General features: G+C 40.6%; 1 protein-coding gene across 3 annotated transcripts in view; it reads left to right on the top strand.

Annotated features, from left to right (window-relative positions):
• The window catches only part of LARP1 (La ribonucleoprotein 1, translational regulator), an 88276-nt gene extending 74368 nt beyond the window's left edge, over positions 1–13908 (top strand). For all 3 annotated transcript variants that reach the window (XM_040345095.1, XM_040345094.1, XM_040345096.1), the window contains exons 12-19: positions 4474–4597; positions 4726–4928; positions 5577–5683; positions 7586–7743; positions 7829–7973; positions 8180–8289; positions 9483–9610; positions 10577–13908. In XM_040345095.1, the coding sequence (XP_040201029.1) occupies positions 4474–4597; positions 4726–4928; positions 5577–5683; positions 7586–7743; positions 7829–7973; positions 8180–8289; positions 9483–9610; positions 10577–10786 (1185 nt within the window). In that variant the 3' untranslated portion in view covers positions 10787–13908. The remainder of the gene's footprint in view (positions 1–4473; positions 4598–4725; positions 4929–5576; positions 5684–7585; positions 7744–7828; positions 7974–8179; positions 8290–9482; positions 9611–10576) is intronic.
• The last annotated feature ends 481 nt before the right edge of the window (positions 13909–14389 follow it).

Genomic DNA, 14389 nt, shown 5'->3' with positions numbered 1-14389 from the left:
AGCAGATCAATTAAAGGGGTAATACGCTTCCTTAGATAGGGGTAGGGTGGGGGGGACGGGGAAGGGGCAAGAATAGATGTATGGCTAGGAGATATTGCAGGCATCAGGTACTTAAGGGTATATAAGTTAGGAGTACGGGCAGTATTGGCTGTAGAAGCTGTCTCTTTTTTTTTTGTCTCTTCCGTATTGTATGTATTCTTATATGGTGTAACACTGTTACCTGTTGAAATATGTGCCTGCTGTACTAAGTCATTTTAAAATCAAATAAAAAACAATTAAACTAAAAAAAAAAGATCCCTCTGCTGGATCAAGTAGGACCATAAAAATGCAGCTGTTCCTTTGCAATATCAAATTTCTCCAGCAGGTGGTATCCTGAGTTAATTCTCTAAATCGGGGTAGGCAACCTTGTGTGATGTGGAGATTAACATGAAAGATCAAAGAGCACTGGGGTGCCCCTTTACTTTTGTTTTTCAACATTTACGAGCCACACCTAACTAAATGGTAAGGAAAGCTTAGAAAAATGTATTACAACAAATAAAAATATATAAACTTGGCCTACCTTTTAAAAGTGGACAGTGTCAGGCAGTAGACGGTGTCAGGTTTTTTTTTGTTTTTTGAGACAGCGATTGAGGACACGGTCCCCTATCTCTGTAGCCTCAACTGCACTTAATGAAGAAATTACTGTGCAGTTGTCTCCCTGTTCATTAACAAACTGAAGTATAGTGAACGGTTTACACTGTGTTCACTCAGAAAAGGAAGGGGCTGGTAAAGGACATATTTACCAGCTCCTTTCTGTAACGATCCCCTGCAGCAGCTGCCAGGAGACAAGGGGAAGCCAGCAGCACTGCAAGGGGAGCAAAAGAAGGAAGGTGGACAGGAGGGGTGGTGTGGGTGTCAATTACTGGAACCTATTCCCACTGTATCTTTCTCCTGCAGCAGCTGAATGCTGATGGTAGAGAGACAAAGAGAAGCCATATTTTGGCTGCTGCAGAAGGAAAATTCAGGGGATCCATTCCACCAAGTGCCACCTACGCTCCTATCCAGGTTGTAATGAAAGGGACACAATCTACCTGTCACCTGCCCACAATTGACTGGTTACTGATCCCCGCTGTAAATGCTGCTCCAAGATTAGGTGTATCCTGGGAGCGATTTGCGGAGGGAACCCTGTATGCTGTAAGGACATAATCTGCTTTCTGTTTTTTTTTTTTGTTTTGTTTCGGGTCCCCCAACATGCTTCAGAACTTTCAAGAGAAAAGTCAAAGTTGGGCATTCCTTGTTCCTTCTGGCTGCAAGGCATACCAGGATTTGAAGTAAATCTGTGGGTTATTTGTCTTGTGTTGCCTCTGGCTGTTCCAAAAAAAAAGCAGATTTTAGTTCTTGACCAAATTTTTTATTGGATAGAAGAAAATCCTGGACTGCCGCACTCCTTAAAACGATGTCTTTATTGTACAAATAAAATCCAAAAAAAGCGAGCTACGAGTAAGCGTCACATGATGTGAAACATGTCAGCTACCCTTTTCCTGTTCACTTCATTTTGACTGCATGGCTTTGGTTGTTTTTTGGATTTTATTTGTACAATAAAGACATGGTTTTAAGGAGTGCGGCAATCCAGGATCTTCTTCTATCCAATGCACCTGTGCATAGCCAGCACCCTTTTGGTTTAGTGGGACGGAAGCAAAGCCAAGGGATCAGCAGTTTTTAGAGCGGTATAATTTCTCACTTTATTTTTTTTATTGTAAGGAAGGTTAACAAGGCTCACCTGTCTTCTGGTTCTCCCAAAGAACTGTACTCTGCATGTGACTGGATTGTGTTCTTTTAGGGTCACAGTGTGTGCCTGTTGGTCAGCTGCCCTCTCATGTCACAGCAGGTTCCAGGCCCCACTCTGCACACTGAGCCCTCCAGCTGTGACTCCTCTATGGGCACATTCTAGGCCTGAACACTGGGGGTGGGACTATACTGGACATGAGATGCTAACCAACTGTGGAGAGGCTCATTGTGCACCCTAGCCTCTATACAGGGAGTGCAGAATTATTAGGCAAATGAGTATTTTGACCACATCATCCTCTTTATGCATGTTGTCTTACTCCAAGCTGTATAGGCTCGAAAGCCTACTACCAATTAAGCATATTAGGTGATGTGCATCTCTGTAATAAGAAGGGGTGTGGTCTAATGACATCAACACCCTATATCAGGTGTGCATAATTATTAGTCAACTTCCTTTCCTTTGGCAAAATGGGTCAAAAGAAGGACTTGACAGGCTCAGAAAAGTCAAAAATAGTGAGATATCTTGCAGAGGGATGAAGCACTCTTAAAATTGCAAAGCTTCTGAAGCGTGATCATCGAACAATCAAGCGTTTCATTCAAAATAGTCAACAGGGTCGCAAGAAGCGTGTGGAAAAACCAAGGCGCAAAATAACTGCCCATGAACTGAGAAAAGTCAAGCGTGCAGCTGCCAAGATGCCACTTGCCACCAGTTTGGCCATATTTCAGAGCTGCAACATCACAGGAGTGCCCAAAAGCACAAGGTGTGCAATACTCAGAGACATGGCCAAGATAAGAAAGGCTGAAAGACGACCACCACTGAACAAGACACACAAGCTGAAACGTCAAGACTGGGCCAAGAAATATCTCAAGACTGATTTTTATAAGGTTTTATGGACTGATGAAATGAGAGTGAGTCTTGATGGGCCAGATGGATGGGCCCGTGGCTGGATTGGTAAAGGGCAGAGAGCTCCAGTCCAACTCAGACGCCAGCAAGGTGGAGGTGGAGTACTGGTTTGGGCTGGTATCATCAAAGATGAGCTTGTGGGGCCTTTTCGGGTTGAGGATGGAGTCAAGCTCAACTCCCAGTCCTACTGCCAGTTTCTGGAAGACACCTTCTTCAAGCAGTGGTACAGGAAGAAGTCTGCATCCTTCAAGAAAAACATGATTTTCATGCAGGACAATGCTCCATCACACGCGTCCAAGTACTTCACAGCGTGGCTGGCAAGAAAGGGTATAAAAGAAGAAAAACTAATGACATGGCCTCCTTGTTCACCTGATCTGAACCCCATTGAGAACCTGTGGTCCATCATCAAATGTGAGATTTACAAGGAGGGAAAACAGTACACCTCTCTGAACAGTGTCTGGGAGGCTGCGGTTGCTGCTGCACGAAATGTTGATGGTGAACAGATCAAAACACTGACAGAATCCATGGATGGCAGGCTTTTGAGTGTCCTTGCAAAGAAAGGTGGCTATATTGGTCACTGATTTGTTTTTGTTTTGTTTTTGAATGTCAGAAATGTATATTTGTGAATGTTGAGATGGTAAAAATAAATAATTTAAATGGGTATATATTTTTTTTTTGTTAAGTTGCCTAATAATTATGCACAGTAATAGTCACCTGCACACACAGATATCCCCCTAAAATAGCTAAAACTAAAAACAAACTAAAAACTACTTCCAAAAATATTCAGCTTTGATATTAATGAGTTTTTTGGGTTCATTGAGAACATGGTTGTTGTTCAATAATAAAATTAATCCTCAAAAATACAACTTGCCTAATAATTCTGCACTCCCTGTATACCACAGATGAATTGCTGCACATGGTACCCTTCTAAAGATAAGTCTCATCATTGAATCATTAGCACTTTAAGTTTTATAGGCTATTGCTCATGGCAACAGAACTCTTGTCGCTTTTGTCCTGAGCAGGTCGGTAGTTTGATAATGTTTACATTATCTGTTTAAATGTTTTTTTTTTTTTGTGTATTCTTAATTGTTCTCCTGGGATGTGAAAGATGATTAAGAATTGTGGGCCTTTGCCTTTTTATGCCTAAATGGAGAACTGTGCTGCATAGGCATCGATGAAAGTGACTTGGGTTAGTTTAAAAAGTAAGGGTTAATGTATACCCCTCACACTACTAATCTTATTTTGCAGAGCTGCCCTCTCAATTTTTTTTTAGCACTTTGTGGGTAAGATTATCATTCATGCCCTTTCAGCAGATCTGCCATGCAACAAAAACTTTTTTTTTTTTTTTTTTAATGTCTGCACCTTTCAGCTTTGTGGCAAAGCCAGAAAACATTTCGAAGTCCAAAAGCTGAAACAGGGCACACAGAAATGGTTGGACTGAGGCTTTAGTAAAGTAGTGTCAGGGCCGCTTAAATGAATGCTACAGATGCCAAGATGATCAGACTTTTTTTCACACATGGCATGAAGCATGAGTTTGGTGATCAGACTGTAACACTTGCGTGCACTTTGGCTGACTTGGTTCCTGCTCCAGAAAGAGTGAGGTCAATTTTTGACAAGTCCTGTTTAGCCTGCTTGAACTCTGACCCCTACAAAAAGACAAGACCCACGTACCATTCTCCCTGTTTTGCTCAGTGGGTTGAGTTTCTATACTAATGCTAAGACACAACCTTCTTTATACATGTTGTTTATATACACAGCCTGACTGCCATTTTCACAATCCTTTTTTTTTTTCTTTTTCATTTCAGCAAGAGGTGGAGAACTTTAAAAAGGTCAACATGATCACCCGAGAGGAGTTTGACACCTTAACGCCAGAACCTCCAGTTGATCCCAACCAAGAAGTTCCTCCAGGACCCCCAAAATTTCAGCAAGGTAATGGTAATTGCCTTGCAATGCTTTCTGAAAATACTCAAAGTGGCCTTAGTAATGTTTCTTTAGTTTTTAAATAATGTGTGGCCATCTGATGAATGAAAAACCTTCTAATATCTCCTGATTTATAGTTCCCACAGATGCCTTGGCGAACAAGCTGTTTGGTGTCCCTGAACCTTCCATTGCCCGCTCCTTACCGACCACAGTCCCAGAATCACCAAATTACCGCAATGCCCGAACACCACGTACCCCACGCACCCCCCGGTTGAAGGATCCTACGCTCACGCCTCGGTTTTACCCTGTAGTGAAGGAGGGACGAGCAATCGATGCAAAGGTAATGGAGCATAACTAATCGCATAACCATACAACATATAAAGTTACTGGAAGGTATGGGCTACAATCTCAACCTACAAAAACAATAAAAACAGTTTGAGGTTATAATGCCTTTGTGCATAGGCCCCTAAAGGATAAGTTGACCTTTAAAAAAAAAAAAAAAAAAAAAAAATCATATTTTTGCAGGTAAAACATTTGGATTTATTTTTTGAGTCTGTGAAAAGCATTGCACCGAAATCAGCAGATCCTGTGTGCGATTTCAGGATCCTGCAGACTAGACTGTCACTAAATTGCTGCTGCAGACAATGGTAATTGTCCAATAATTTGCAGGAAGCTGTAAATGAATGACGCAGCTGTATGGGCGGAGCCCCACACTGCCACTCTGTTTTCAAATTGGAACAGCGGCTGTGGGGAGAAATAAATATTGGATGTAAGATGCTCCTAAAGGTGAACTGGACCTTTTTGAATGTTTTCAAGCTTTACTTTATAGAAAAGAAAAACCTGCCCTGATTAGCAGAAAGCCATTATATCTAAAATGGGACTGTGTACTGTTACCTTTTGGCGCTTTTTTAGGCATTGTGAAGTTCACTTTAATGCATTTCTCCTATGAATACATTTCAATTACTTTTTTTTTTTCTATCTTTGGCAGACACCAAGAAAAAGGAAAACGCGCCACAGTTCTAATCCACCAATGGAGTGCCACGTGGGGTGGGTGATGGACTCCAGGGAACATCGACCTCGAACTGCCTCTGTGAGGTAAGCTAGCAATAGATAAAACGTTGATAACACAAAGCTTAAGCCTGGTACACACAGACTGAATATCGGGCAGCATTGGCTTGTTGAACAGAAACTGGCCGACATTTGACCCGTGTGTACAGCAGCCTGCCTGGCTTCTGTCGAACGGGCATGCCAGAAAAACATCTACCGAACGGCATCCTATAAGCGCTTGCAGCCAATGGCTCCCTGTAAGAACACAATAGCTCAGTGGGGAGACTGATGTACTAACATTGCATAGTTAGTACATCGGCTTCTACCAGGCTTTAGTAATAGTGTTCCTGCTTCTATAAACTAGTGTCACAAATATGCTTGATAGGCCTGCAAATGGAGAATGGTTTAGTAAAGAAGCAGTTTCCATGTGAGAGATTATATATATATATATATATATATATATATATATATATATATATATATATATATATATATATATATATATATATATATATATATATGCATAAAAAACATTGCAATGCTCTATGCAATTGTGTTGGGAGGGTGACTCCGCACAACATATTAAAGCTAACCTGCTAGGTTAATATTACTGGACTGATGGTGTAGAATTAAATAAAATTATATTGGATACAAGCCTGATTAATGCATGATGCTGAACCCTCAGTGCATACTACAAGATATTCATAGTGTAGCCTATCTGCTGTTTCCGTCTTGTGGAATTTTTGGAAGTACGGTACATCTCTGAGCTAGGGGATGGGAGACTGGAAAGGGAAGCAGACATCTTTTTTTCTTCTACCAGCCCCCTTTCCCTGTTCAGCCTAGATAGATAGATATGTTTTTCAAAGGGGTGCCATATATACAACAAATGCACCAAAGTAACTTGTGTACCTTTCTGGGCGTTGCGTTTGCATGTGTGGTGTTTTTTTTTGTTTTGTTTAGTTTTTTACCCGTGTGTTTTCGTGCGCATCTGCTTGACGCATTTGGGGTGCTGTTGACCATACATGGCACCACAAGCGACACACATTTTCTGCACGATTTGTGGAATGCTTTTACACACCAAGTGCTCAGGTGTGAATGCAGCCTTCCCCTTTTCATCTGGCCGTGACCCGTCTCTTTAACCAGAGATCCCTTTCCCCACACTCGCCTTCTGCCCTCTCATTGATAGCCCACAACCGCTCCTTTTATTTTATTCAACCTTTTTATTTTTATAAAATTTTTTTTAAAGATATTATATTTTACAATAAAGAACAATCAATCGTCAGACAGGGTACATATCATTCAGCCTGAAAAGTTATTTAACAATAATGGACACGAACACGTACATATACATGAAAATATAATAAGAATAAGAACAAGCTTCATGTTTTTCCACCTTAATGCATCCTATAAACAGCAAGTTGATCATGGCTTCATAAGACTGCATAATGGCAGCCTGTGCCATTACTGAGGCATTATCTATGTTAGGGAAAAAAACAGCAATATACGTGTCCGTTGGGCAGCTTAATTTTATTCAACCTTGATAGAGATGTTTCTATCACTTCTGAGGACAAGGTCTTTCTTTCTTTTCCCTCCCTGGTTTCCTTTGTTCAATGTCGGATTGTATGTAGGTATGTTTTATGGATTTTTATTCCACTTCACTTTCTTATGTCTGTATATTATAGTATTGCTATTGTTGTCCCTATGTATTGTAACTTTCTCTGAAACTACAGTAAATTGTTTATGGAACATTAAATATGTTAAGTGTACCTGACATCCATTTGCTGAGGTGAGCCAAAGTGCTCACAGTTTTCTTGGAATCATTTATGAAAGTCACTAAATCACAAGGAATAAAGTTAAATTCCAATAGTAGTGGGTCTAGGATAATGGCCTTATGATATAGGGACTGTTGGAAGTACAGCTGTGAAAATGATCATCTGTTTTCTATTACAGCTCCAATGCTAGCCCTTCTGAGGGGGCTCCAGCCTTGAGCAGTTTTGGATGTACACCTCAGTCTCTGCCAAAGTTCCAGCATCCTTCCCATGAACTGCTGAAGGAGAATGGATTTACACAACATGTTTACCACAAGTACCGCCGACGTTGCCTTAATGGTGAGAATTTGCCACTGCAAAATGTTCAGGTTTGATTTGCAAGGCCCTCACTTGCAGACAACTCACTGCTTTGTTCGTTCCTTAGAGAGGAAACGGCTAGGCATTGGCCAGTCCCAGGAAATGAACACGCTTTTTCGCTTCTGGTCCTTCTTCCTACGAGATCATTTCAATAAGAAGATGTATGAGGAGTTCCGTCAACTCGCCGTAGAGGATGGAAAGGAAGGATACAGGTAGGTGACCAACTGCATGAATGTGCTAAAGCATGTGTATGTTTAGTTCATTGCCCAAAATTGTTTTCTTTGTTGAAAGATGACACGGCAGCACTCTTGGTTACTATTGCTATTACATTGATCTTCTGTTGCACTGTCACATCTTACTGGCCAAAATTCTAAAGTCTTCTTTTTTTTTTTTTTTTACACTGCCCATTTCTCATCAGGTATGGTTTGGAGTGCCTTTTCCGATACTACAGCTATGGTCTGGAAAAAAAATTCAGAGTGGACATTTTCCGGGACTTCCAGGAAGAAACCGGGAGGGATTATGAAACTGGTGAGGCTTATAATTTAAGCATTTTTCTACCTATAGTTTTACACATCTAATTAGTATGCTTTTTTTTTTTTCCCCCCCTGGGTAATCTTTCTTGAGGATAGGTTTATCTGTGTATCTATATCTGTGTGTCCATCACATAGGACAAGGCTGTAGAAGAGAAGACCTCATACAGTTCATAACCCTGGGGGCCTACATTTGTAAAAACAGATTGCTGTACAGTATCACATAATAAAGTACAATAGTAATAGGAGTCAGAAAACACCAATATAATGTTGGCCAGATGGAGTCAAATATACGCATTATGTTCTAAAAGAAGTATGTTTTGTGAGTTAAAGACATCCATTTTCTTCAGATATCCAACCCTCTACAGATGTAGGTGTTGGCTAATATCCATAAGGGACGAGTGGGTCCATTAAGAGTTTTAATCGCTCCATCCTGGTATCGCTTTTGGGGCATCCCCCAAAAAACGTGTATTCCATTCCCTTTATGATGCACTGCACAGAAGTGCATCATCTACTGTGCTGGAGGTCGTCTCGCAAACCAATCCTTGTGGGTATAACATACTCTGAAGGAAAGAAGCATTAATTGGTGTGAGGATTATAGATGCAATCTGTGCAGATTGCAAAGTATCATCCCATATGTCATTTGATATGACCCCCAGGTCGATTTCCCATCTTCTGCTAAGCAGCGTAACATTAAGGAGAAATGTATCCAATAGTTGTGTATATGCCTCAGAAATGAGACCTTTAGTATTGACCGCTTGGCTCATCAAACAGAGCAGAAGGTGCAAGCACTGGTAGAAACCATTTCTGGGCTAGTTTAAATTTAGAACGGAGTCGCTGAAAGAATGAGACAACTGTTGACATAAAATTTCCACCCTGTTCCCAGTTCTATCCCCCTCTGAAAGTCCTGTAGTTTACAGACCTCAGGGAGAAGCTTGTTAGATCATAGGGGTGTGACTTGGGTAAATCCATTGATTACTAAAAGGTGGGGGCTTTCCTGATCGTACACATTATTAGTGCAGGTAATTAGAGTGTATTTCAAGATAGGCAGGACAAGGGTGGAGGTCTCTCCCTCTCCCAGCCAGCCATATGTTGGACTTGTGCTGCTATGAAGTGGACTTCAGTAGCTGATTTGCCTTTCATTTGCGTAGTACTGCAGTATTGCTAATTTTCAACTTTTGTTCATTCAAGGTCAACTATATGGACTTGAGAAATTCTGGGCATTTCTGAAATACTCCAAAGCCAAAACCCTGGATATTGATCCAAAGTTGCAGGATTACCTGGGCAAGTTCCGTCGGCTAGAGGATTTCCGAGTGGATGTAAGTTTATGAGAACAGTTTTTTTTTATGACTTGTAGCAGTTCAGTTAGACTATTGTCACACTATTTGCAGGCTCAGTTGTACCCTGTTTTTTCTAATGTACATAAAATTAGCACCCCAGTTTTTCTTATGACAAAATAACTGCCCAAAAATCAGTGCACACCCCTCAAATGTATAGCTAGGCAAACCTTTTTTTTTTTTTTTCCAGGTTTGGATAGTGTGGAAGGTTTTTTTTTTGGTTTTTTTTTGCGGTCTCCTCACGGATCTTCACTTTGTCATGTTTACCATTATCATGAAGTGAAAATCCCACATTTTTGGGGTGGCCCCAGAGGGGTAGAGAGGAAATCTTCCAAAGAGGCACACTACTTCTGGTGACAATCTGGGATTCTTTCACTTTGGATGGATTTCCTCTCACTTGTTTTGGCAGTGGGACAATAAATGAAGAGAGAACATCTCCCAAATGGGACACAAATGGCAAAAAAAAAGTTATAACCCCTCTTCATGCTATCTAAAACGAAAAAAAAAAAAATCTTCCAGTTTCTTTACGACTGCTAGTCAATTTAAACAAAAATAATCTGATAACCTGATGAACCAGATGACCTTGGGTGTACCTAATAATCCCAGGGTTTCATACTCAGCCCTGGACTTGATAAAAACGCCAGCACTGGCTGTTGTATTTCACCCCTAAATACCTCGTGCTTTTGGGAGTTAGAAGTTGGCCAGGAGCTGGGCCTTGAAGAGTCTGTCACTTTGCCTTGAATGGTCTCAACACAAAATTGTGTTTTTGTTGGAGGAAACCAAACGGGAATCCCACATAAAACAAGTCAATCATTCAGAAATTGCCCTGATAAAAAGGGAGTTTAGCATTCCAGCATGGCAAGAAAGCACCGCTAACCATTTAGCTTTTTACACTTCATGTACAGCTGGTATTTTTTTGATAAGTATAAAGTCTCCTCTTTTTTCCAGCCCCCGATTGGAGAGGATGGAGGATCCCGAAGGCGCCCCTCCTTGTCGGGAGAAGGCAGAAGAAGGTATCCTTCACAGTCTTCCAGCAAAGGATCTAGTCATCAGTCTCAATCGGCGTCCCACAACCCAGCAAAGGAGGATGTCAAAGGCCAAAGCCAACCCTCGACTGCCATCCCGAATTCCCAAACACTGGGTGGTGGGGAGAAGTAGCATGGATCTATTTGGCGCTATGGAGGGTTTTGGGGAGGGAACATTAGGGACATTTCCTCAGTGTGGAGGGATGTGATGGTTCAAACTTGATATGGATTCCCCTCTACTGCTGAAGGAAAATTATTCTGCTTTAAAAAGACTCCTTATTCTGGAGACATTGGACTGTTCCCACGGCTTACCTGCCAGGGTGGCGGATGCTCATCCTACAATGGAAGAGGATCTTGGTTTGCTTTAGGGGTATGAAATTTTTAGTTTTTTTTTTTTTTTCTCCCTATTAGCAGGAACCTGGAGGAAAGGGCTGGAGGAGTTGGGAGGCAGATGTTTTCCTTCTCCTTTTTTTTTTCTTTTTTTAAATTATTGAATTGCTGCCCTTCCTCTAAACTGGGTTGGCCGAACAAGTGCAGGATTCATCTCTGCTCTAACTGCTGAACGGACAAAGCAGAGGTTTGCTGTTACAGGCTCCAGAGGATGAAACATCACCACTCCTATCTGCGTCGGAGCTGCTTGTACTATATTCTAGACTCCGCCCTCTTCGCCTGTGGCCTTTTAGATGAATTCCTCCCCTGGATACAACTGAGAATCTAAAAATTGGCCACTTGGAGGTGCTGCTGCTTTCTTGTGGCTTCTGTACTACAGCAAAACCCTTTAAAACCCCTGTGGCACACAGCCGACTGCTTTCACCACAGCCTGCATCTTTTTTTTTTTTTTTTCTTTTTTTTTCTTTTTAAAGATATATATATATATTTTTATTTGTTTTTGTTTTATTGTTACTTCAGACTGTGAAAGAAAAAACTACAGAAAAAAACTTAATAGCAGACGGCTACATATGGAAACGAAAAAAAAAAAAAAAAAAACACTTTGAAAAAAAACTTTGAACAAAAAAAACTGCCTTTCTCTCTCTCTCTCTCTCTCAAATTATACTAGGCGATTATAAAGCAGAGTACAAAATGTTGCCTTATTGTAACCTTGATACTCAGAGCTGCTGTTTTTGCGGGAGAATTTGTGGCCGGTTGAAAGCAGAGATTGCAGAAAAGGGGACGTTGCATGACAACAAGTGAGCAGTTTAAATTTTTGTTTTCCATCACTGCCGCTTAATTTCACAGAGAGACCTTTCAAGCTTGGCTAAACCCCAGGGTGTAATTACTGGGTGCATACAGTAGAATTTGCCACTGATTGCAGAGTGAGACTGTTTTTCCTCCTCCAAGGGATGTATAGAATTAAGTTGATTGGGTATATACTGTGCCGAGGGTTGGTTTTGCTCATCTGCTGTGTCACTTTTGGGCGTGATAACAGGGCTTCATTTTATCAAACGTTGGCAAGTAAAAGCTGGTCAATGCGATCCTGGACTGCATTGGATATTTTTATCGCCGGAGGGCGTTCGAAACAATACACCGTTTTAACTGTTTAACCATATCACTGCCACAGTGTTGTCTGCAGGGCTCTGGAACCATTGGCAAATTGAAAAAGTGGTGGTGGTGGTTTAAATTGTATGGGGTTCTTTCTATCTTAAACTCTGTCATAATTGTGGCAAAAAGGTGCAAAACCTTTGAGCTGGCAAGGCATCTGATTTGTATGCTGTGAACTTGCACTGCAGCACAGGCGAGAGGATGGGGTCTGGGTACCCTAAAGTCAGGGTAACTGGGATGCAACCCTCTTTAGTTTTTGGAAATCGGGTAATTGCATTTCCATAAAAAAGTGTCTTCGGTCCTACACGCTAATTTACAATATTCTCTATTAGAATTCGGTCTATGATGGGGGGCCATTTTGCCAGTGAACACAGCCACAGGTTTGGAACTTCTGGAGTGCCAGTACCCTGTGTTTAAATGCAAGGCAACAGGTACACCTTGAATATGCAGAATTACTGTATTCACTTTGCCCTTGGTAGTAATACTGGTTTATTGCTTTTATTCCTGCGGTGGATGAGTACTAGTCCTGCACATTAGTTCACTTAGTATGCAGCATGGCTGCATTGTGCACACTTTATTTAGGGCTGGATCCTTGAGGATGAAATTTTTTTGCTGTTCAAACACAGAAGCTAGTGATTCCCTTTATCTGTCCTGCATTTGTGTTCACCATCGCTGGTGTCTAGGAGCCAGCAGCTGTTTTGTCCTACTTTTCATAGTTCTGTCTCACTGGAGAATAGAGGAGAGATGGGGATGAGGGTCTGAAACTTTCAAAATCCTCTACAAGTCTTTGTAATGGTGCTTTAAGATAAGCTCTCAATGCTCCTCCTTTTTCGATCATTTATGCAGTGGAAAGGGCAAAATCATAGCCCAAAATATGCTTTTTTAATGTATATTTGTGCTACGGAACATATATTACATAATATATAAAGATATATTATATCATATGGTTAGCTGCTGACGAGCCTTACTTGGCCTACTTTTTGTTTTTATATTGGGATTTGACAGTGTAAATTTTTTTGTTTACATCACATTTCTGCAGAGTTAAATCTGGCTTTAGATAATTCAAGGAAACATTGCATGGTCCCAGTTTGTTACACCTTACCTAAAGAGGTTTTGCCAGATCCAAGCTACCTAAACGCCAGCAAATAGACTCTCTCTAGATATTTTATCGAACCCCTTCAGAATGCTGGTGTGTACTTATAAACTCCTATAGCTTTTTTGCCCCCCAGTTCAGGCTCCAGCCTCCAGGGTGTTCACTAGGTTCTTAATTTTTACAACTTTCAGAATTTAGACGATGTTCCATTAGCTTCAGGAACCAAGAATCTGGTTAAAACTTTTTTTTTTCTAGGGAAAAAAAAATCCTTTACCCACGATCCCTTGCCAACTTTGAAATACCAACACCACCACAAGGTTAACCTTGTTCATGCAAGCTGCTGCCCCGTGTCATGGAATGCTAAGTACATAATCTTGCCCGTTTTTTATAATCCAACAAATCATAAGAGAACAGAGAAAATCAAAAAAAAAAAAAAAGAAAGAAAATGTAAAATACTTGAATGAGCGCTTGTATTATAACATTAATATTATTCAGAGTATCCATTCTTATTGCGTTTTATGATTTGCTTATAGCTGTGCTTTAGTCATGGTAATTTGTGGTAATTCTACTTTTCTCCTTTTTAATACAAAAAAATGTATAAAAATAAAAACTTTAAAAGACCAGTGTTTTGTGTATTCTTTCCTTTTCTTGTGATCTGTTTCCAGTTTTAATAGTAAGTGTATGTTAAGATGTTGCATTTACTTTGAAATATTATTTGACAAGGCCTTTGAATTCTTGTATATTTTTCCTTTTAATCTGATCTTTATCATTTTCTTTCTGTTAAATTGATGGCGTTTGTTTATTCCACAGGTATTGTGCCACATTAAAGCTAAAATCCTGTCAAATATAAAGGTTTGCATGTTTAATGCAGCAGTAACTGTTATTTGTTTTTGTCCATTGGGGAATATAGTAAGTTACCTGCTGCCTATGCAAGGATTGGACCCTGGCAAGCAAAAAAACTGGAAGCCAGCCCAGGATAACCCCTCTTATGACACTAGTAAAATGGAGGCATGCTAGTTGCAGGAGAATGGATGTTTTCTCTTTTAGTTCTGTTGGGAAAGGTTTAACCATTTTCTGCTATCACTACTCATATAAGCCAATCTT

Source organism: Rana temporaria, chromosome 3, assembly GCF_905171775.1.
Source record: "Rana temporaria chromosome 3, aRanTem1.1, whole genome shotgun sequence".
NCBI classification, from domain to species: domain Eukaryota; kingdom Metazoa; phylum Chordata; class Amphibia; order Anura; family Ranidae; genus Rana; species Rana temporaria.
This window is presented reverse-complemented; position numbering and strand designations above follow the sequence as displayed.